This window comes from Calypte anna, chromosome Z (genome assembly GCF_003957555.1).
Source record: "Calypte anna isolate BGI_N300 chromosome Z, bCalAnn1_v1.p, whole genome shotgun sequence".
Classification (NCBI taxonomy): Eukaryota; Metazoa; Chordata; class Aves; order Apodiformes; family Trochilidae; genus Calypte; species Calypte anna.
The window spans coordinates 2,422,613-2,445,124 of record NC_044274.1 but is presented as its reverse complement, the minus strand read 5'-3'; the positions used below and the strand labels follow the sequence as shown (position 1 = coordinate 2,445,124).

The window sequence follows — 22,512 nt, the reverse complement described above, 5'->3', positions numbered from 1 at the left end:
TGATTCTCTAATTCTAAGTGTTGTCTTTAGGCCATATCAGCTGAAAGACTGTGAGGAAACTCACCTCATTTATCCCATCAGGGAAAAGCTGTGGGATGATGGCATTATTTCACAATAATGCTCTTTAATGGGTGCTGATCATGAACTCTTCTGCCCAGGAAACAAAGTTGTGATGGTTGGAAGAGAAACTAGACAAAAATTTGGATTCTTCTCAGCTATGCAGGGGGAATATTCTAGAAATGACAGACTTGGTAGAATCCAATACAATGATTCTCAGGTTTAAAAACATCTACACTCAACCTGGATTAGAGATCTTTAATCTGTGATCTTAAGTGATTGAGCTTCTTTATTGTATTCCTGCTTCCCTATGAAATAGAAACAAACTGGGATTCAACATTTGTCTTCACGGAAACCCAAGGAGAATGAAAACAGTCCATAAAATACTGGTGGAGGAAAGAAGTGCAGGTCACACAATGGCCATCACACAAACTCAATCCCTGGTACCTATGCTGGTACATTTTATACCTCATTTATATACTTATTTTCTATAGGAAACATCTCTGAAAGTGCTTCAAATACACCAGCACCTGCTTTGAAGGATTTTTATGGAAGATGATGAGCAATGAGCACCTCTGATGGCTTCAGCTCTTATCTGTTACACTGCTCATGCCATCTTCCTCCAGCCTTTCCCTAATCTCATAAGGAGGGGATGATGGCATTTAGGATTTTTCTAATAAAAGTCCTAGCCAGGCTTTGAATCAGCCCAGCTCATCAACTGAGAAGATTAAGTGCTTCAAAAAAAAAAAAAAACCAAAAAACAACCTTAGGAATTGGTTGGTTCTCCCCCAGCTCTGATGTTTTAAAGTTCATCACAAAATGAACTAAGAAGGGTTAGCATAAAATTAAGGAGTTGGCAGAGAAAAGCTCTAAGGAAGAGATTAAAAGATCTTCTTTTTTGAGTAACAAAATCACAACTATGATGGATTTTCAGCTCAATTGATAAAATTAAGGCTGTCCTCTCACTCTCACTCAGAAGCCTCTGATGACTTTGGATATTGTCTCCAGAGGGAGCAAATCCCACCACAATCAGGGTGCAACCTCACTGCTGAAGGTGCAAAGTGCTCCTCACTCCTGAATTCAGTTTTACAACCCAGCCCACACATTCAGGGATTAGAATTAGTCCAAAAGCTCCATTATCTCAGAACGTGTTTTCACTAAACAAATGGTTCACAGGAGGAAACAAGTCTTCTCCTTCTTCCCAGAGGATAAGGAACAAAAGGGAGCAATTGCTGGCAGTGATGGGAGCTTGCACTGCTCAGCAGAAACATTTTATAGTTAAACCACTTATTGTCACCAGAAAGCACAGGGTATTTGCTCTGCTGCAGGCATTTCTACAACCAGGGAAAGCATCTGCTTTGTTTTCTTGCTTTTTGAAAGCATTTCCTTGATCATTAAACCAACCTTTTCTCCTCAGGGGATCTGCAATGAAGAACAAAGAGGAGCAGTTCCTCCCCAGCTGTGTCACCTTTAAAAAAAAGCATCTTTTCAGGCTCTAAAAGCCTGGGCTGGAGCCAGCTAATGAACCCAGCCCTGGGCCAAAAAGGATCTTCTAATTTGGTGCTGGAGAAAAGAGAACCAAGTCCATATTGGTGCAGCATGTGTGCAAAAAGCTTTGCTGGCAGCTCCTGGTCCAGCCAAGAGACAACATGTGTCCAAAGCTAAAGCCCTTTTGAGAAGCATACCCAAAAATGCCTTTCAGATATTGTTTAGATTAAATTTTCCTGACCACAGAGTCCCCCACGCACCCAAATCTTAATTAAAGAACAGAAATTAAGTCTTTCCCCTTAGACCTGTGAAGAGCAAGCTTGGACCAGCATGAGCACTTCTGCAAGATGAGAAGAGGCACCTACTTTCCTCAGCAGATCTTTCTCCTTGATGTAGCTGTCTTCCACGACCTTCCTCTCCCCACGAGCTTTCTCCAGCTCCAGCCTGAGGTCCTCCATCTCTTCTTGCAAGCTGACAAGCTGGTTGCCTTCACCCCGCTGGCTCTGCTGATATTGTACAAGTTCTTTCTTGAGCTTTTCCACCTCAGAGGAGTGGGCAGAGGCAAGGGTAGAGAGCTGCTCATTCAGGAGCTTGTATTCTTTGTTCTGCAGCCGAAAAGAAAAAAGCAAGACCAGAAGTAAGATAAATGCACAAAATACAAGAATAACTCCCATAAAATCCTTGAGCGTGGTGGGTAACAAGCAGCTTCTCCTTGCACATGCAAATAAAGCTCAGAAAGCTAAACACAATTTCCAATCTCTGATAAGAGCTCCACAATGTTTTGCTCACTACTGTGCAAGCATTTATTAAACTCACCTTGAAAGCAAACACTTGCAAGCAAACATCCTTTGACAGTGCTGGCAAGCAAACCACAAATCCTAAACTCTGATTACAGCTTCTAAATGATATTATTTAATGCTGTTAGTTCGTATTTCTTTTTTGGAAAGGGGGTCTGTAACACTGGGCTTGCAGTTTACCTTTTATTCCTGACTCCTTCCCCCACAGGAGCCAGGGGTGACAATGTGCTAGAGCGTAATTGCAGCCCTGAGCACAAAAGCTTCCTAAACCCCAGCTCTAAAACATGTGCCACCTCAAGAGGTTTTGTTTGCTCAGATTTTCTCTTTTAAAACACTCAGCAAGGATTTGCTTCCCACTTTGGAGACCTGAAAATGCAGCAGCTCTGATGTTTGGAGCCTGAAACACGTGAGCTGGCAGCCCAGAAACCACCCTTGTCCTGGGCTGCATCCCCAGCAGGGTCAGGGAGGGGATTGTCCCCCTCTGCTCCACTCTGGGGAGACCCCCCTGGGGTGCTGGGTCCTGTTCTGGGGTCTCCAAGCCCAGAAGGAGATGGAGCTGTTGGAGTGAGTCCAGAGGAGGCCCTGGAGATGCTGGGAGGGCTGGAGCAGCTCTGGAGCCAGGCTGAGAGAGTTGGGGTTGTTGAGGCTGGAGAAGAGAAGGCTGCAGGGAGAGCTTAGAGCACCTTCCAGTGCCTGAAGGGGCTCCAGGAAAGCTGGGGAGGGAACTGGGACAAGGGCAGGGAGGGATGGGATGAAGAGGAACAGTTTTAAACTGGAAGAGGGGGGATTGAGGTTAAACATTGGGAAGAAATTGTTGATTTGAGGGTGCTGAGCCCCTGTGCCAGGTTTCCCAGAGAAGCTGTGGCTGCCCCATCCCTGGCAGTGTCTCAGGTCAGGTTGGATGGGGCTTGGAGCAACCTGGGCTGGTGGGAGGTGTCCCTGCCCATGGAAAGGGGTTGGACAAGATACTCTCTATGGGTCCAAACCAAACAGTTCAATGATTCTATTGCTCAGACTTTGTTAAACTTGAAGTTCTTTTCTATTAAATTATTATCCAACCCACCAGAACTGTGAGAGTCCTGGTTTCAAGCCAGGCTCCGTGCCCCAAATCCTAAGTTTATTTTGCTCATAATGGCAGAGCCAACATCACTTCTACACCCAAACTAATTTATTCACAAAAAAATGCTCACAGAGACACTGCTGTCTGCAGAGACAGCTCTGGGAGCTCAGTGTCAGTCTAAATATTGGCTAAATTAACACTGAATAAATCAGGTAAGTGATCAGAAGTGTCTCAGGCAACTACAACACACACTGAATATCAAACCAATGAAAAACAACCCAAAAAAAAAAAAAAAAAAAAAACAAAACAAAAGGCAAAATGTGGAGAGAAAAAAAAGTGGCCTGGTGTGGATATTCCACTGCCAAACTGATTTAAATCTTCCACAGGTGTGCAAGAATTCCCTCACCTGACCTAGAAAGTGAATTAAAGAGGCCCAGTTGTGGGTGGCAGAGCAGGTGAGCTGAGGCTGACCTAAAATAATGGGATTTCATGTTTTCCAAGAAAGATCTTCTCCCCCTCAGGGGCTCAGAGAGTGCTGAAGCTCTACCCATGCGTGAGCTAAAGCAGCAGAAATAGAAATGTTTTCTTCCACGTCTCGTCAGACAAGGATACAGCTGCAGCTCTCCTGGCTCCCTGCAATACTTCTTTTTTTTTTTTTCCTTAAAAAAAAATTAATTGGCATTTTGAAAGGTTGTTTTGATAGATTAGCAAGGACTGAAATCGAGGTACTTCAGGGAATCTATAAAATCTCAGCTGATAGAAAAAAATGCAGCATGCTGAGAGGAGAGTTCACTGGCAGGGTGGGCATTAGGACACAGAAAGCATCCTGGGGACACCTGGTAGGACAAAAAACCCCAGTTCCCATCTTCTACTTGACTGGACCTCTCCTGTCATGCATGGATGGGAGAAATTGAAGGAAACCAACAGGATGGAAACCAATTGAAGGAAACCACTTGGTATGTTTAAGGGTTCCTGACACAGCCCCAGCGGAAGGATTAGCTGCAATTAGTAGTAAGTACCAATAGGAGGTAGCTGAGACTACAAATAGTAGGTAGCCTGACTCACAGAGAATGTTTCCTGCCTGAAAAGGACAGTTTAAGGAGAGAGGTGGATGTAATTTCCCTCTTGGAATCAGTGGACAGAATTGGGTCTAGTCAGTAGTTCTCCTACTCCTCCCTGAAGATCTTGTACAGCACTGGAAGCAATGTAGAGGGTATATAATCATTAAGGTTGGAAAAGACCTCTAAAGACCATCAAGCCCAACCATCAACCCATTAAGCAGTGTCCTATCTACATGGTTTTCAGGAATGGGGACTCCACCACTGCCCTGAGTGGTGGAGGTGTCACATCTACATGTTTTTTTAAAACCCTCCAGGAATGGGGGCTCCACCACTGCCCTGAGTGGTGGAGGTGCTTTTTCCTTGCACTGTCACATTGATAGGTGGGAAACTCCCTCATTCTATGCATGGGATCAACCAACCATTTCACAGCTCACTAATGACAAGTGATGAAGGCCTCTCTGTGACCCAAGCAGCCAGAGGAATCCCACCAAGCCCTTATCACTTCCACCACATCCCAGCCCTCCGTGCATCCCCACCACTGTTACAACAAGCAGCACAAAACGACGTTGCAGAGAAATTACAGATGCAATCTGAACCGACTCAGGACACACCTGCTCATCAATCTTCCTTTGAAGCTGGACCACCTTGTTCTCCATGCCAATGTTGAGCTTCTTCAGGTGCTGGGCTGAACGGGCCTCAATCTTCAGAGCCTTCAGCTCCTGCCTGGCCTTCATGCGCCGGTAGGAGCACTGCAGGACAAGGGCGGCACCACGGAGCCGTCGGAAGCGGGTGCGGGCCAGCCAGCCCCGGGTGTGCTTCTGGAGGATGGTGGCTTTGTGCTCCAGGAGGATCTGGAGAAAGGAGAGCAAAGAAGGGTGAGAAGTCACCTGCCAAAGCAGCAGCAGCTCAGGTTTGGCTGCGTGAGTGGTGGCACTCAACGCTTCGCCTCCCGGGTGGAGCGCTGATCCCTGGTGGCCTCGTTCCAGAGTCCGTGTTAACCCAGCCAGTTAATGGGACAATCCCTAAGGGATTCTTCCCTGAGTCCTTGCTAACCAATATGGCTGCACCACCAATCCCTCAGGGATTCTTCCCTGAGTCCTTGTTAACCAGTGCAACAGCAACCCCAGAGCCTGGCAATTTCTTAACTAAATCTTTATGAACTGTTAGTTCATAGCCACTTGCAGTTATGGCTCCTGGAAGCTTCTTCACAGAATGCTTACACAAACCAGATGCAGTTCCATTTCCAGGCTTTTTTTTTGCTTTGTTTTGGAAGACTTTGAAGAAGGACAAGTTGCAATAAGTTGAGCCAATTTTTCTGTAAGTTGTTGCTCCTTTAATTTGTGTTCTATCCTTTAAATCAGAATTATGGCTACTGATAAGAGTGAGAGGAGATGACTTTATATAATTACTTGTGTTCTATCCTTTAAATCAAATTACGGTTTCTGACAAAGAGTTAGAGGAGGTGACTTTATATAATCTGTCATTTCAGAATAAATGACATCTACCTTCTTAGGTAAAGGATTTGTTTCTACTTGTTCTGGTAGGTATGAGGGGTGATGGTTGGAGACTGGAAGGGTCTTTCAAGCCCAACTCCTGCAGGGTGATTCTCTAGGCACCAAAATCAACTGCTGCAGGAAGGCATGTGCAAACCTTGGAAGGTTTGTAGGGTTTGTTTTTTTGTTATCAATTTGGGATAAATTGTATCAGAAAAAGAACCACATCAACTTCTCTTTACAACCTTTTGTTTCATCCAAAGGTTTTCTTTGCATTTGCAAATATGGATTCAGAAGTGTTGAAGGCCAGGCTGGATGGGGCTTGGAGCAACCTGCTCTAGTGGGAGATGTCCCTGGCCATGGCAGGAGGTTGGAACTGAATGATACAAGGTTCCTTCCAACCCAAACAGCTCCTCTGGTTCTGAGGACATCTGAAATCTCTGGTGGATGACCAGTTGTCCAAGTAACCTCCATTATCTCCAGGAGCAGCTCTCACCTCCTGCCTTATCATGCCTCTGACTGTAAATGGAGGTAACACCAAAGTGAGTCTGGATCTGAGAAGCAGCCAGAAGATTCCTCAAAGCTGTTCTCAGTTTCCTGACAAATGATTTCTCACTCCACCACTTATTGCCATCAAACCTTTACTTGCTTGCTTTCATTTAACACACAAAGCTAATGAAGAGAACTAATTAAAGTGGGATTTCCACACCTAAATGACCTTATGCCTTTCATGACACACCCTACTGGTCTTCCTACCTGAATCTGCAGCCCAAATTTGGTTTGCCAGGGAGGTCCTTGCAGAGGGTGAGTTGGATCAAATGACATTTCCAGATCTCCACAATACCTCCTGGCATCCCAGTGCCTGATTTTGTTTCGCTGCTTCGCAGAGGGGCTGCTGCCAAAATCCTTTTTAGCTTGCACAGCTTTAAATGGCAACTCTGACTGCCCACATTTGCTCTCCAGCAACACTGGAGGCAGTCAGCTTTGGAAAACATTACACCAGCCACAACAAACACATCCCAGTGGAGGAAAATGTAACAATCATGGAATCATGGAGAGGTTTGGGTTGGAAGGGACTCTTAAAGGTCACCTAGCAGGGCCATCTGGGCAACCTGGGACAGGGTCTCACCACTTCCAAGTAGGTGACAGCTTTTCTGACTGTTTTCTAACACAGAATTGGTGGAGCTGTACCTTGTGATAAATCCTCCTGACAAACATGCCCCGAGCAAAAGCCTGAATAGTGATGGTGGCACCGCGGACCCTCTGGAAAGCTCGGCGGATCCGCAGCATCCGGTACTGCTTCTGGAAGATGATGGCAGCTCTTGTCCTCCTCAGGTGCTCAGCAAGTCTGCAAAGGACAAGTAAAAGGGTTAGATGGACTGGATGATCTTTAAAGGTCTCTTCCAACCCTTTGGTATTCTTGCTCTTGGAATCTGTTTGAAGCTGGCTAGAGAGAAAAAACGTGTGTCCAAAAGCATCAAGAATGACCACCCCACCAGTATGGTTAAGATAATGGCACCTGATCAGAGAATCATAGAATGGTTTGGTTTGGTTGGGAAGGGACCTTGAAGCTCATCCATTCCGAACCCCTTTCCATGGTCAGGGACACCTCCCACCAGCCCAGGTTGCTCCAAGCCCCATCCAACCTGACCTGAGACACTGCCAGGGATGGGGCATCAACAACCTCCCCAGGCAACCCATTCCAATGTCTTACTACCCTCATGGTGACAAATTTTTTTCCTAATATCTAACATGATGTCAGGTCCCCCTTTGAATAATGGGAGTCCCTGGCACCAAAAATCAACACACCTCATCATTCCCAAACAGCATCCCAAATATTTTCCAGCTTTTCCCTTCTGTTGACCCCTCTGCCTTACATCCTTGAGCATCCTTGAGCCAAATGACACCCGAGGTTGTCTCTATCACTGCTCTGACTATAAAAAGCAAGAGTTGGGCAGGGTAGCCACCACCTCCCTGAAACTGGCCACAAATTGATTTGACATTTAAACCAATGTGCACTGGTTTAGTAATGCTCCAGAGCCCCAAGCCATTCATGGAAAGGAAATAATGAGGGATGTGGTCAACTCCCTGCTGGGTCGCTCCAGTTCTCCGACTCAATTTGTGTTCAGTTTGCTGCTATCTAGGTTAATAAATGTCCACAAAGCTTGCATTTAGTTTCACAATGAGCTCATTTTGCTGAGCTTCTGATTTGTTTCTTGCTCTCAGCAGGAAGAATTACACAGATTGTTGATCCACTTCTTGCTTCTGAGAAAAGCTTCTCAAAACCAGAAGAGCCAAATCGGATTAATTTATTATTCTCTTCATCAAGGCCAACAGTTTCTCATTAGGATGAGAAGAAATGGCTTCAAGTTGTACCAGGGGTGGTTCAGATTGGATACTACAAGCAATTCCTTTAAGGAAAGAGTGGTCAGGCATTGGAACAGGATTCCCAGGGAAGTGGTGGAGTCCCTGTCCCTGCATGTGTTCAAAAAGTGTGTGGATAGAGCACTTGAGGTTTAGTTAGCTGGTGGTGTTGGGCTGACCAACCAAGTTGGACTTCCCAACCTTAACATCCTGTGATTAGGACCCACAGAACTGGGTTGGACTTTTTCAAACTTAACATCCTGTGATTAGGACCCACTGAACTGGGTTGGACTTTTCCAACCTTAAGTTGGACTTTTCCAACCTTAACATCCTGTGATTAGGACCCACTGAACTGGAGCTAATTGGTGAGGACACAAGAAGGTCCATTTCCAAAAAGGAGAGAGTCATTCAGGTGACATCCCACCCTGTGAAACCTGTGTGAGGGAACTGAAAAATCACACTCAAGAAGCACCTTGCAGCAGAGGATTTCAGCACATTTCTTTCCAGCCTCCCTTTCAGCTCACACCCCATTGCTTTGCCATCACCAAGGGTTCCTCCTCATCAACCTTTGAGGGATGGTTGGCTGGTGCAAAGTCAAATACAGAGTCCAAGTTTGTAGGTGTGCACGAAGAGTCCACCAGAGAGGCAGAAGTTAATTACTGACTCCTCTTTTTTCTTCACCTTCCCCTGATTTCTTTAGGACTCATTTACCTTGTCTTCAAGTCAGCTGTAAGGCTGAGGAGAGGGCCCTGCAGCCACCAGCCTAGAGAAGAAGAGGCTTCAACACCCTCAAGTCCATCAGATGCTCCTCATAAGATTTGCTCTCCAGAACCAAAGATGAAAAGACCCAAATTTCCTTGGTCCTACCTGTGAAGTGCCTGAGGCCATTTTGTCAAGATGCAGGGGAAGGGTAGGGTTTGACATGAGTGAGGGCACAAGATGCAAGGTGAGCTGTGTGTTGGGATGCTATTCCACCCCTTTCCTGCTCCCTCAAACCCACTCTACATCTGTTCCAGCAGCCTGCTTACCAGATTTATCTACAGAATCCCTGCAGGCCACCAAGATGAGGAACCTTGAGGTTCCTGCACACAGGGAGTTGGACACGGAACTCCATTCTCCTGTCCCATTGGTAGGGATTTGAAGTGATTTTCCTCAAAAGATGCAGCAAATCAATTCTGAGAATTCCCCTTGGACACCAAGGAGGGATAAGTTTGGTCTCTGCAGAAGAGGAGTGCCTATCAATGAGCAAAGTGCTGCCTGCCTGCTCCAAGTTCCCTTTTTGCTAGAGGTACTCCCAGGAAAATACCAGTTTTCTGAAACAAATATCTTGGAGGATTTGACCCATTTGATTACAGCCTGGAAGCTCTAACCATGGCCCAGCACCCAGAAATCAAACCCATAGATCCACAACATGGAGCTGAGACAAAGGATTTTGATCTCTTGCCCCCAAATAAAGCTGGGGAGAGGGAATAACTCCTGTCTTGAGCACAGAACCTTTCAGCATCGTGGTACCTCCACATGGTTTCACAGAGCTGAAACACAACACAGTTTCCATAGGAGGAAATGGAAGAGACTGAAGATGGAAAAAATACAAATTCCCAGCAGGGTTTTTTTTCCATTTTCCCTCCCTCAGAGAGTTTCCCAGGACCCACCTCCTCGCCAGGTGCCCCCGTGTGTGGCGCTGGATGATGAGTGCAGCTTCTCTCAGCCTTTGGTACTTGACCCTCTGGAGCCAGCCCCTCACAGTTTTCTGGATCATGATTGTGGCAGCTCTGAATTTATCTGCACGGAGTTTCTCCAGATATGCCACCTGGCCTGCACGGAAAAAGATCTTGGTACGTCCAAACTGGAACTTGTCTGGATCCTTTTCAAAAGCATAAAGGAAACTAAATTTAATTACAGCAAACATTTAGGATTTCCCTTTTTTTTTTCTTCTTCTACATCACAAAGTAGATACAGGTTCAAAACACCCATTTTTAAATCAAATTTATTAGCTCACATCTCTTAATAATTAGATGAAGAACATATTATCAGATTCCAAACCACCTGAGCTTCTATATGCCCACTCGCATTCAGTCTTAGATTCCATCAATCTACACAGCTGTTCAAATGTTTTTAGGTTTTTTGGGGTTACTTGCTTTTTGGTTTAAAGTTAAACAGAGCAATGCAGCACCAGAGGACTTCAAGAAAAGATTTATTTCACCTGCAAAGTCATACATGTCCTGCATGTGGCTCTGCAGCTCAAGGAAACCCATGATAAATAAGAACTGCAGTGAGGAACACAACTGAGTCAGGTCCCCCAAGCTCCAGGAGGAAACCAAGGACCAAAAATGAAAACCTCTCTGAGAAGTCCCCCACACCTCAATATCATGATGGAAAAAATGATGCATTTATTTCAGTTTTCTCACTTGAGCAAAGAAGCATTTAATGACTGACTAAGATTCATGAGGCTGGCCACAACTGGACTTCAAAACAGTGCTCCAGCTATGGCTAACCAAAACCAGGAAGGGTTTGGGGATGAATTTTTTCTAACCATGGCCAAATGGTCATGTAAAGACAGTGATGACAAAGCCTGAACTTCACCAGCACTGAAATGGTTATGTTCAGCAGGACTTCAACCAGGAGGTCCCATGGCACACTTGCTCTTGCTCTTTTTTTGGAAAAAAAAAAACCCAGGCTGCCTAGGCTGGAGAAGGAATTGCACGAGCAGCAGGTGAAGGAGGAGCAAGGAGAGTAATTTAGAATCACAGTTTGGTTGGAAAAGACCATGAAGATCATCAACTCCAACCCTTAACCCAGCACTGCCAAGGCCACCACTGCCCCATGGCCCTCAGCACCACATCTCCAGGCCTTGGAAATCCCTCCAGGAATGATGGGGACTCCAGCCCTGCCCTGGGCAGCCTGGGCCAGGCCCTGACAACCCTTGCCAGGGAGAAATTCTTCCCAAGCTCCAATCTAAACCTCCAGCTCAATTCCTCTTCTCCCATCCCTTCTTCCTTGGGAGCAGAGCCCGACCCCCCCTGGCTCCAACCTCCTCTCAGGGGGTTGCAGAGAGCCAGGAGGTCTCCCCTAAGCCTCCTTTGCTCCAGGATCAACACCCCCAGCTCCTTCAGCTGCTCCTGGGCAGACTTCTGCTCCAGACCCTTCCCCAGCTCCATTCCTTTCTCTGGACACACTCCAACCCCTCAATGTCCTTCTTGTCCTCAGGGGCCCAGAACTGATCCCAGGATTAAGATAATATCAAGCCACAAGCTTCAGTGCTGTAAATATCATTATCAAAGATTTGGTCCCAGCTCACCTTAATGAGGTCTTCCAAGAGGGTCTGACAGATCTGCTTCTTGTCAGTCTTTGAGAGGTCTCTCTTTTTCATAAGAACACGATACCTATTGAAGAAGTCATGGTAGGACCACCTGAAAGCAAAGCAGACACAGGATTAATCTGCATGCCAGGCATTATTTCCTTAAAATAAATTCTTTGGAGTCATAGATGAATCAAAGGCACCTGATATGGTTTTGTTGGCTGGTGGTGTTGGGTTGATTTGATGATCTTAAAGGTCTTTTCCAACTTTCGTGAGTCTATGATCCTAAAATACAGATCCTAAAATCCCCTCATATACCCAGGGATCTCTCACCACTACTCAGCCTGAACTGAAGCCACCTTAATGTTACCCCAAACCTGATCCCCTGTTGTCCCTCCTCCCAGGCTGTGTCATTTTACCCATCAAATGCAACAACTGCTCTCTTTGATAAGGATAAAATAATTTTGAAGAGATGATGATGGACCTCCTGATTTAACCAAAAACCTCTTAAAAATCAATCTTGGTAAACTTGGTAGAGAAAGACTAGAAACTCTTCCTTCTTAGACTTTTCCATACTCTGTTGACTATAAAATTGAATCAATTCCTTTACTAAGCACTCTGGTCTGGGGCCAAGAGCCTTAAAACAAACACAAAACGTTTGGACACTGAAAAAAACATTTGGAAAATGCTTCACTGGCCCCAGCTCGAAGTTTCCAAGCAGGCAGCAGTAATTACAGGAATTAGAGCACTTTATCTTGCTGCTAGGAAACATCAGCTCCTGCTGCTGCTGCTGCTCCACGTCGATCCTGCAGCCTGGATCCTGAAATGAGTCCAGCATCTGCCAAGTTTCACCCTTCTTCAAATTAACAGGGTGAGTTATGGACCCCTCAAGCCCTGTGTGTTTAATTAAAACACTGGTTCCTTCCAGGGCTGTCAAGTAGAGACATCATTATTAAAGAAAAAAAAAAAAAAAAGAAAAGGAAATGCATAAGAGATGTCAAAGAAAATGCATAGGAGATGTGAAAGGAATCAGAGATCTCAATTCCTGCCCTCATCAAATGAAACTTTCCCTGATCCTCACCTGCATGGACTTTCTGGGAGCCAAGATGAGAATATAGTGTAAGAAGAGCTCCTGGAAGGTGTCCAGAGGAGAGGCACTCAAATGCTCAGAGGGCTGAGCACCTCCCTGGGAAGCCAGGCTGAGGGATTGGGCTTGTTCAGCCTGGAGAAGAGGAGGCTCCCAGGTGAGCTCAGAGCAACCTTCCAATATCTGAAGGGGCTCCAAGAAAGCTGGGGGAGGGCTTTGGAGACGGGGGGGTAGGGAGAGGAGAAGGGAAATGGGTTAAAACTTGGAGAGAAAGGGGAGATTGAGGTTGGAGGTAAGAAATCGTTGAATGTGAGGGTGCTGAGCCCCTGTGCCAGGTTTCCCAGTGAAGCTGTGGCTGCCCCATCCCTGGCAGTGTCTCAGGTCAGGTTGGATGGGGCTTGGAGCAACCTGGGCTGGTGGGAGGTGTCCCTGACCATGGAAAGGGGTTGGGAATAGATGATCTTAAAGGTCCTTCCAACTCAAATCATTTTATGATGCTTAAAAACAGCTCAGAAATCCCAGCTTAAATGATCTTTCTTCAAAGCCTGTTGCTCTCATTTGTATGCTACAAGAAAAACTGATTTTCCACTGATTTCCATCTCTAACACAGGTAACTCTTGGTTTAGGATGAAGTCTCACCTGGAACATTGGAAGTGACAGGGAATAAGCTCCCTGATTGCTCTTGGGGGGTTCTGCTGGGCTGGTGGCATCCATAGTCCTCTACCTCACCTCTACCCTCATCTCCCAGAGGTTCCCAGCTGAACGTGGCACCTCCACAGCACAACAGGGCTTCACCCTGAGGATGTTCTCACCACCCTCCCTGATTTAACAGGAGCTGACAGTCCTGAGATCACACCACTTGTGTTATTTGTCTCCAGAATATCGAGACAAAAAGCTTTGCCATGCCAGGGGCTGAGTTGGTCCATCAGGAGTTTCACTGGAATATTTGCAGTCCCAGTTCAGGAAGAAAAGGAAGCTGAGGAGGGTCCAGAGGTGCTGTTATAGGATCTCACCCCCTAGAGAAAGGAACAATTAAAGCCCTCAGGTTTCATGCAACTGGTTCAACCACTTCAGGTTGAAAGCAGGATAAAATGACTTTATGACAAGGTGCTTCAAGAGGAACAAACATGATCCTCAAACCTCCAAGAGAGAAATGCTGAAGCTCAATGCTTTGGTGCTCAAATGATTTTTATTCTTCCTCTGCATATATATGTCTTTTTTTTTTAAAGCTCAACATCTGCATCTTCAATAGAGAAAAGGAAAAAAAACAAAGAAAAGGAGAAAATTTAGATCCCTCCTGCTAGACCACAAAACCATTCCGATTCCAATGGGATGAGGTTTAACACGGCCAGTGCTGGGTCCTGCACTTTGGCCACAAGAACCCATGGGGAGCTCCAGGCTGGGCACAGAGTGGCTGAGAGCAGCCAGGCAGCAAGGGAGCTGGGAGTCTGGCTTGCCAGGAAGCTGAAGAGGAGGCAGCAGTGTGGCCAGGTGGCCAAGAAGGCCAATGGCATCCTGGGCTGGCTGAGGAAGAGCGTGGCCAGCAGGTCCAGGGAAGGGATTCTGCCCCTGTGCTCAGCCCTGGGGAGGCCACAGCTTGAGTCCTGTGTCCAGTTCTGGGCCCCTCAGTTCAGGAAGTTCAGGAAGGAGCTTGAGGTGCTGGAGCAGGTGCAGAGAAGAGCAAGGAGGCTGGGAAGGGATCCAGCAGAATTCCTGGGAGGAAGGAAGGGCTGAGGGAGCTGGGGGTGTTGAGGCTGGAGAAGAGGAGGCTCAGGGGAGACCTCATCACTCTCTGCAACTCCCTGAAAGGAGGTTGGAGCCAGGGGGGGGTTGGGCTCTTTTCCCAGGCAACTCTCAGCAAGACAAGAGGGCACAAAGGGTCTCAAGTTGTGCCAGGGGAGGTTTAGGTTGGAGATGAGAAAGAATTTCTTTCTGGAGAGGGTGATCAGCCCTTGGAATGGGCTGCCCAGGGAAGTAGTGGATTCTCCGTGTCTGGAGATCTTTCAAAAGAGCCTGGATGTGGCACTGAGTGCCATGGGCTGGGAACCACGGGGGGAGTGGATCAAGGGTTGGACTTGATGATCTCTGAGCTCCCTTCTAACCCAGCCAGTTCTGTGATTCTATGATTCTGTGATTCCTAGGATGAGGGAAAAGATGTGCAACCTTACTCTGCAGTTCAGGAGGTCAGGAGAGATCATGGGAAGGTTACACCTCAGGTCAAGGCTGTTAGAGGTGTTAATTAAAGTTCTAAAATCCAGACAGATGGTGAAGAGTTGTAACCAGGAGGATTTTTCTACCTATACAATTGAGCTGGAGGCATGAAGAGATGGACTGCTCACAATTTTGCCATTAGAAAAAAAAAAAAAAAAAAGCATGGAATGTCAGGTTGGAAGGAACCTCAAGGATCTTTTGGGCTGAGAGCAAGCAGAGCTCACCTCAAACATCAAAACTTTGCTTTGCACAGGTTGGTAAAGGGAAGAAGCAAGGAAAGTAATGGAAGGACACAGGAAAATAAGTTGGAGAAAATAAGACCTCTGTGGGCTGAGCAGCAAGGGGGATACTTGAGGACTTGACCAGGAGCAAAAGATTTGGTCATCCCAGCTATTTTTATGTCATTTAGAGGAGAATAAACATAGCACATGCCAGGAATTAAACCTCTGTGGTTTGTTTTTTTTTTTTTTAAACAAGATTTGGATGCTTTAGACAAAACCAGAACCAGGTGGAAAGCAAAGGAGCTGCTCCTGCCCAGCATCACAGGGCTATGAACCCAAGAGCTGCCCTCCTGCTGCATGGGCTGGATAAATTAAATTCCTCATAATTCAAGGCAGGACTGGGCTAAAGAAAAAAACAGGGATGTAATTCTGATTCCTGAGGAAGCCTCTCCAAGCAGGCAGCAGCTGCCTGAAATATCTCTGACCTTTTGTTTTAGGGTGATGACAGCAACACTATTACAGCAGCACTGAACAAAGAGTTGAAAGGAGTTTAATAAGAGCTTGAATTTTTTAGGACTTCACCAGAAAATGGTTTCTTTCAGTGACTCCCCCCCCTCAAAAAAAAAAACAAAACCAAACCAACCCAAAAAACCCTTTCCCATTAAGAATAAATTAATTTATCATCTCCCATCACTCAAGACCATCCCAGTGACCCTGTGCTGAGCAAACCCAGCTTCAGGTAAGAAGCCCAGGTGGTACCATCCCCTGAAGGGATCAATATTTTAAGTAGTAGAGAGTTGGATTGTATTGATCTTTCTCTAGGAGCCAAAAGCTGCTGTGGGAGGTGGGGAGGCACAGGTTAAATATCTGAGCCAAGACTGGCCATGAAATTGTTTTAGAAACTGTAGTAGAGGGAGAAAATTCCTCTTGCCCTGTTTACTGCAGCAGAACAGATTTGCCTTTCAATGAGCTCTAAACCATTCAAGCTGGCAGGGCTTGAAATTAGCTGGAATATATTCAAAGAAGAGAATAAGGAGTGGAGAAAATATCCTCTTCTTTACATATTACCTTGATTGGGAGTGGGCAGAGAGATCTGCTGGTAGCTGAAGTCACTTTAAAGGTTTTGTTTCCCTGAAATGATTGCAAGATAGCTAAAGGTATGTCATAATAAAAATTATTTTATATGCAATGCTGACCCGTTCCAGTGATCAATGAGCTTTACACAGAGTTCAGCAGCTGTGATTGCCTGTGTCTGGCCAGAGCAAGCAGCTCAGTGTCAAAAATATTTAAAAAATAGATTTAATACATAACAATTACCACCAAAATATCTCACAGAACCTGCACTGATGTTACCCAGAGGGACACCACGATGGGAAACCAGTCTGAAAACCACCAGATGCAGCAAGAAAAATGGGGAGTTTGGACCAAAGACGTGTGAAGAATTGGTTTTACAGGGTATTTTGTTATTAATGGAGGTCTGCACCAATTAAATCCTTCTGTACCCAGATGCAACAAAGAAGATGAATGGTTTTCTAGTGTGGAGATTTCTTTCATGCTTTACCCAAGAAAGCTGATGATAGATTTACTATCTGCACACTTCAGACAGTCCATTCATCATAATCACTTAGCTACACCCTAACAAATACTTTTCCCAACTGCTGAGTAACATTTCAATTTACTTGAAATAGAGGCAGAGCACAGCAGACCATGATGATGATGTAATAAAGCCAGGCAGACCCAAAGAAGGGAGCACCAGCCTTCCTCTTTCAGAGGGAATATATCACGTCTTACATGGGTTGGAGAGCACTAGAAACTGGATTAAAACTTCTTTTTCTCAAAGGAACTGGTAAAAAAAATTATTGATGCATTAAAACAATTCAATTCTTTGACCCAACATTGAGTTATTAGACCCAAAATCAAGGTCTTCAATAAAAAAATCTTTAATAAAGCCAACCATGTCCTGGGCTGCATCAGCAGAAGCACAGACAGAGGTCAAGGGAGGGGATTCTGGGTCCAGTTCTGGAGTCCCCAGCACCAGAAGGACACAGAGCTCCTGGAAGGTGTCCAGAGGAGAGGCACTCAAATGCTCAGAGGGCTGAGCACCTCCCTGGGAAGCCAGGCTGAGGGATTGGGCTTGTTCAGCCTGGAGAAGAGGAGGCTCCCAGGGGAGCTCAGAGCAACCTTCCAATATCTGAAGGGGCTCCAAGAAAGCTGGGGGAGGGCTTTGGACACGGGGTGGGTAGGGAGAGGAGAAGGGAAATGGGTTAAAACTTGGAGAGAAAGCGGAGATTGAGGTTGGAGATGAGGAAGAAATTGTTGAATTTGAGGGTGCTGAGCCCCTGTGCCAGGTTTCCCAGAGAAGCTGTGGCTGCCCCATCCCTGGCAGTGTCTCAGGTCAGGTTGGATGGGGCTTGGAGCAACCTGGGCTGGTGGGAGGTGTCCCTGACCATGGAAAGGGGGTGGGAACGGAGGAGCTTTGAGGTCCCTTCCAACCCAAACCAGTCTGGGATTCTGAGATTCAACCCATAAATAACCTTGATGGAAAAACATGAAATAGAGGCAGAAAGTGGCTTTATGCAGAGAGAGATCCAAAGCCACATCATTCTCAAAAGTTACCCTTGTGGCAGCATGCTGGCAATTACTGATATCTACAATATTACAGGAGGAAAAGAAACATATTCTCCTCTTTCTGTAATAAAACTTCTCTCTAGAGAAAACATTTTGTAAGTTCTCTCTTGTTCTAAAGGTGAACTACTTACACCCAAGTGGAGCAAAACCCACAAAGACACAAGTTTTCCACTAGTATTTGAAGCCCTTTAAATATAAAATCTTCACACAGGGTTTAAATTTGAAGTAACAATCCTTCTTGGTGTTCTCACTGGTTATAAATCCAACTTGTCTGAAAATATAAGGAAATATGGAGGAATAATCAGAGACAACCTGAGACTGATCTCGTGCCTGGACAAATTCTGAATTAAAACACCTTTTATCTTTTCCACAAAATTAAATTCCCCAGAATAATCTTATTGGTAAGAAGCAGCACTTGCCAAGCTGGCTCAAAAAGTCAATTGAAATCTACAGATTATTCACAACCTTTCAATGCTGTTACCCAGTTCCAGGTTCTGCCTTTTCAACACTGAAATATTTGATGACCATGGAAGGTGAAAAACTACCAAACCCCAAAGTAAGCATCTTATTTCATGCAGAGTTGTTGCTGTAGGCAATTATCTTCTAGAAACATGACAATAACCTAAAAAAAAACTGGCCTTGAAGCATCCCAAACCCTGGACTGAAGAAGGTCACTCTGAAAGGCTGGAAGAGCTATTTGCACCTATTTTTTTTTTTTTCCTCTGGAGGAAGAAAAAAAATGCTGACAAGCTGCAGTGATGGAAGAGTTTTGTATTCTTAGTATCCTGGGGGAAAAAAAAAGACCTCACGATGCAAGCAAAACCACAAGCATCCCTTTAGAGGTTTTTTTTTTCCCAGGATGGAGTGGTCTTCACCCTGGTCAATGATTTGCTGTAAATAGATCTTGGCTGGGCTCCATGTGCTGCACTGGTTCCTTCCCTCTGTTCCCCCTCCCCAGTCACTGATTAAACATCAATTTTAGTGCTGGAGGGTCTGAAGTGCAGAGGTAAGTGGTTATGCTCCAGGTTTTTAATAAAATGAGTGGAGAGGAATGGGGTAACTCTGCAGCTGTGTGAAAATCAGCAGCAAAATCCCCAAAGCTCCCCTGGAACCCAAACACCAGAGCACTGATGGGGTGCAACTGGCTTAAGGAGCATTAAACTGCATTTCTGTGGCTTTTCTGGAAAAAAAACACAGACCTTTGAGTGTTCTAGGGCTTGCACTGCAAGGGGACAGGCAGGTGGATTTGGCCCTGCACCTACTTTGATAAAAATTATAACAAAAAACCTGACCTGTGAACTGAGTTTTACTTTTCCCCCATGGCTAAGAGACCATGTCATTTAGGAGTAATTTTTTACTAGTTACTTCTACAAATATCTTGAAGACTTCAAAGATGAGAGCCAAAGGTTGTGCTGGGTCTTCTAACAGGGCAAGACTTGCAACAAGAGGCCCTAAATCTTCATTTATCTCTCTGGCAACTTCCCATGCTGGCAGAGAAGAGAGAAACTGATTTCAGTGAAACTTTTTTTTTTTATCTTTTTTTCTTTCTTCAAGGAACTGAGCTCAGCTGGCCAAGGAGATCCCCACCACCAGTTTTTGCCTGTCCACAGAAGTTGTGTCAGCAGAAGTTTTCATGGCTTAGGTGCAGAGGAGCCACCTCATGGGACAAACTTTTTAGCAAGGCCTGTAGCAAAAGGACAAGGGGTGATGGGTTTAAACTACAAGAGGGGAAATTCAGACCAGATACAGAAATTTTTTATGCTGAGGGTGGTGAGCCCCTGGCCCAGGTTGCCCAGAGAGGTGGGAGATGCCTCATCCCTGGAACCATTCCAGGTCAGGTTGGATGGGGCTCTGAGCAACCTGATCCAGTTGGAGATGTCCCTGGGGTTGGACTGGATGGACTTGAGAGGTCCCTTCCCACCCAAACCATCTGATGGTTCTGTGATTGATGTCCATATGCAGAAGCTGCTGGCTGAGGCAGCTGACATCCCCAGCTCTGCAGGAGATGAGAACAACCACCAGGCAGCATCCTCCAAAACCCCCAAAAACCAGGACAGGGAGTTTCTCATGGTGTTCAGCATGATGCTCAGCCAACTCTTTTCTGAGGGTATTTATAACTCCTTTGTCCCACAGAAAAAGGCTGATGGCTCTGCTGACATTAACACAAAGCTGCTTGGCACAAGAACACAACTGATGCATTTTTAGAGTTATTCACCCTTGTCATCTCCAGGGCTTATTTATACTTCATGTTTTCTGATTTATTAGGCCCTAAAAAAACCAACAAATCCTCTTTACAATTTTCTATCACCACCACCCCAATCACAACCTTCCTTTTTTAAGATGCAAGAGCTTGCAGGCTTCGAAGCTTTGGATCTGGGGAGTGAAAGCCTGAAATAATCATTTGCAATCTTGGTTTTCTTTCTCTGCAAGGATAATAAGATTTGGGGGGGGCTGGGCTATTGCAACAGGTGTGTGAGGTTTGAAGGGTAAAAGGAAAAGTAAACTCTGCATTGCTTTTTTATGAGAAGTGTGCAGCTGAGTGATGGGATGTTATCACTGGAGAAATGGGTCAGTGCCAGCTGCAAATTCTACAAGTCCAAGTGCAAGGTCCAGCACATGGGTCAGAGCAGCCCCAAGATGGGCACAGGGGGGGTTGAGAGCAGCCCTGAAGAGAAGGACTTGGAGGTGTTCATCAGTGAGAAGCTCACCAGGAGCCAGCAGGGAGCTCAGAAGCTGGGATGCATCAAGAGGATCATGGCCAGGAGGTCAAGAGAGGGAATTCTCTCCTTCTACTCCACACTTGTGAGACCCCAGCCCAGGTCTGGTGTCCCCAGTAGGAGAAGGACATGGATCTGTTGGAATGAGTCCAGAGGAGGCCCCAAAGATGCTCCAGGGGCTGGAGCAGCTCTGCTGTGAGGAGAGGCTGAGGGAGCTGGGATTGTTCAGCCTGGAGAAGAGAAGACTCCAGGGGGACCTCAGAGCTGCCTTCCAATTCCTGAAGGGAACCTCCAGGAAGGCTGCAGAGGGACTTTTCCCAAGAGTGTCCAGCCAGAGGAGAAGGGGAAATGGTTTGAAAGTGCAGGAGAAGAGGTTGAGGCTGGATCTGAGGAAGAAGTTCTTCAGCAGGAGGGTGCTGAGACTCTGGAAGAGATTGCCCAGAGAAGCTGTGGCTGCCCCCTCCCTGGAGGTGTTCAAGGCCAGGTTGGATGAGGCTTGGAGCATCCTTGTCTGGATGAGAGGTGTCCCTGGGCATGGCAGGGAGCTTGGAGGAGATGAGCTCTGAGCTCCCTTCCAACCTCAGCCATCCTCTGATTCCATGATATGGTTCTAAAACTGAGGCAAGCAGGAAATAAGTCCTCTGGGGTAACACTTCGGAAATAAATAAACAATAACAAGAGGAAAAAAAACTGCATCAAGGTACCTGGAGGGGAAGCCAGCAGCACTTATACGGATGGTCTCCAGCACTCCACAAGCTCTCAGCTGCTGAACTGCTCTCCTGGGGTCAAATCTGCAATTATATTAAAGACAGAGTTTAATATGAGGAGGAGGAAGCCACAGCAGCAATCTGAAGCGTCCATGAGAAGGTTTACGTTGGGATCCTTCACAATATTTGTGATTTTGAACACAGTACACAGGAGGGACTTCAGTCCTTCACACCTGAATTAGCTTCTAATTTGTGGCAGAAACCTCTTGTCATCAACGTAGCCTTGGATCCATGTGTTTTGTCCACAGCCATTCCCTTGAAAGCCTCAAGATAATCAAGCACCAATCCTTCACCTTGCTTTGGAAACAGCCTGCACAAATCATGGAATGGTTTGGGTGGGAAGGGACCTTTCAAGGCCATCCAGTCCAACCCCCCTGCAGACAGCAGGGCCACCTGCAGCTAGAGGCTGAATTTCTTCTAACCATTAATACTTTGCTAGTATTAATGTCAGGGGACAAGTCAGGGGGAGCTTCCTGGTGGATACACATCCAATATATCACCAAGTTTGCTTGCTTCCCCCTCCTCTGCTGCTGGAGCCACCTCTGGGCTGCTCTGAGGTGGCACCAGTGCCCACTGGGACCATCACATTACATTGGATCTGCTGGAGGGTAATGCCTCCTTGCTTACAGGTTTTAATTATAACCACAAGTTTTTAAATGTCACCACCTGCAGTGGATGCCAGGGCCTTTAGAAGACAACAGTGACATCTATGAGGTCCCTGCATACCAATGACCAAGGTTTTTTTGGAGTTCCAGGGAACAAAACTGGGTACAAACACACAACCAAGAGGTCAAACAAGACTAAGAGCTATTTTCTCAGATTTGCAGCTTGCAATACATCTCTGAACTGAAGAGGAAGATCAATCCTGGCTTTCTGCTTCAGCTTCACTCACCCAGAAAACCTGCCTGAAGGTGGTATGAGTCCCATCTTTACTTTTTCCACATTCCTTTTGGAACCACTGAGACTTTTTGTTCATTTTACAAGCACACTACTTATCCCCATGGGCACAAAACCTCCACATTATTAAACCCACAAGAAATCATTCCAGCCCTTCCAGTTCCAGAAACAACAGTACAAAGGAGGACAATCTCTTTAGCAAGAGGAAAGAGTCCCAAGCACACACTGTTGGGATAATGCTGAAGATATTTACTCATCTTACCAGGGAAGTTATGGATGTCCCAACCCTGGAAATGCTGAAGGATGGGTTGGATGGGGCTTGGAGCAACCTGGGCTGGTGGGAGGTGTCCCTGCCCATGGAAAGGG

At 46.0% G+C, this 22,512-nt stretch overlaps 1 protein-coding gene across 1 annotated transcript in view; it reads right to left on the bottom strand.

Moving 5' to 3' along the window:
* MYO5B (myosin VB) overlaps positions 1-22,512 on the bottom strand; it is a 123,142-nt gene that overhangs the window by 25,374 nt on the left and 75,256 nt on the right. The window contains exons 17-22 of the mRNA XM_030467534.1: positions 21,187-21,273; positions 11,619-11,730; positions 9,973-10,184; positions 7,148-7,304; positions 5,075-5,314; positions 1,911-2,150 (exon numbers count right to left, since the gene is read on the bottom strand). Coding sequence (XP_030323394.1) covers positions 1,911-2,150; positions 5,075-5,314; positions 7,148-7,304; positions 9,973-10,184; positions 11,619-11,730; positions 21,187-21,273 — 1,048 coding nt within the window. The remainder of the gene's footprint in view (positions 1-1,910; positions 2,151-5,074; positions 5,315-7,147; positions 7,305-9,972; positions 10,185-11,618; positions 11,731-21,186; positions 21,274-22,512) is intronic.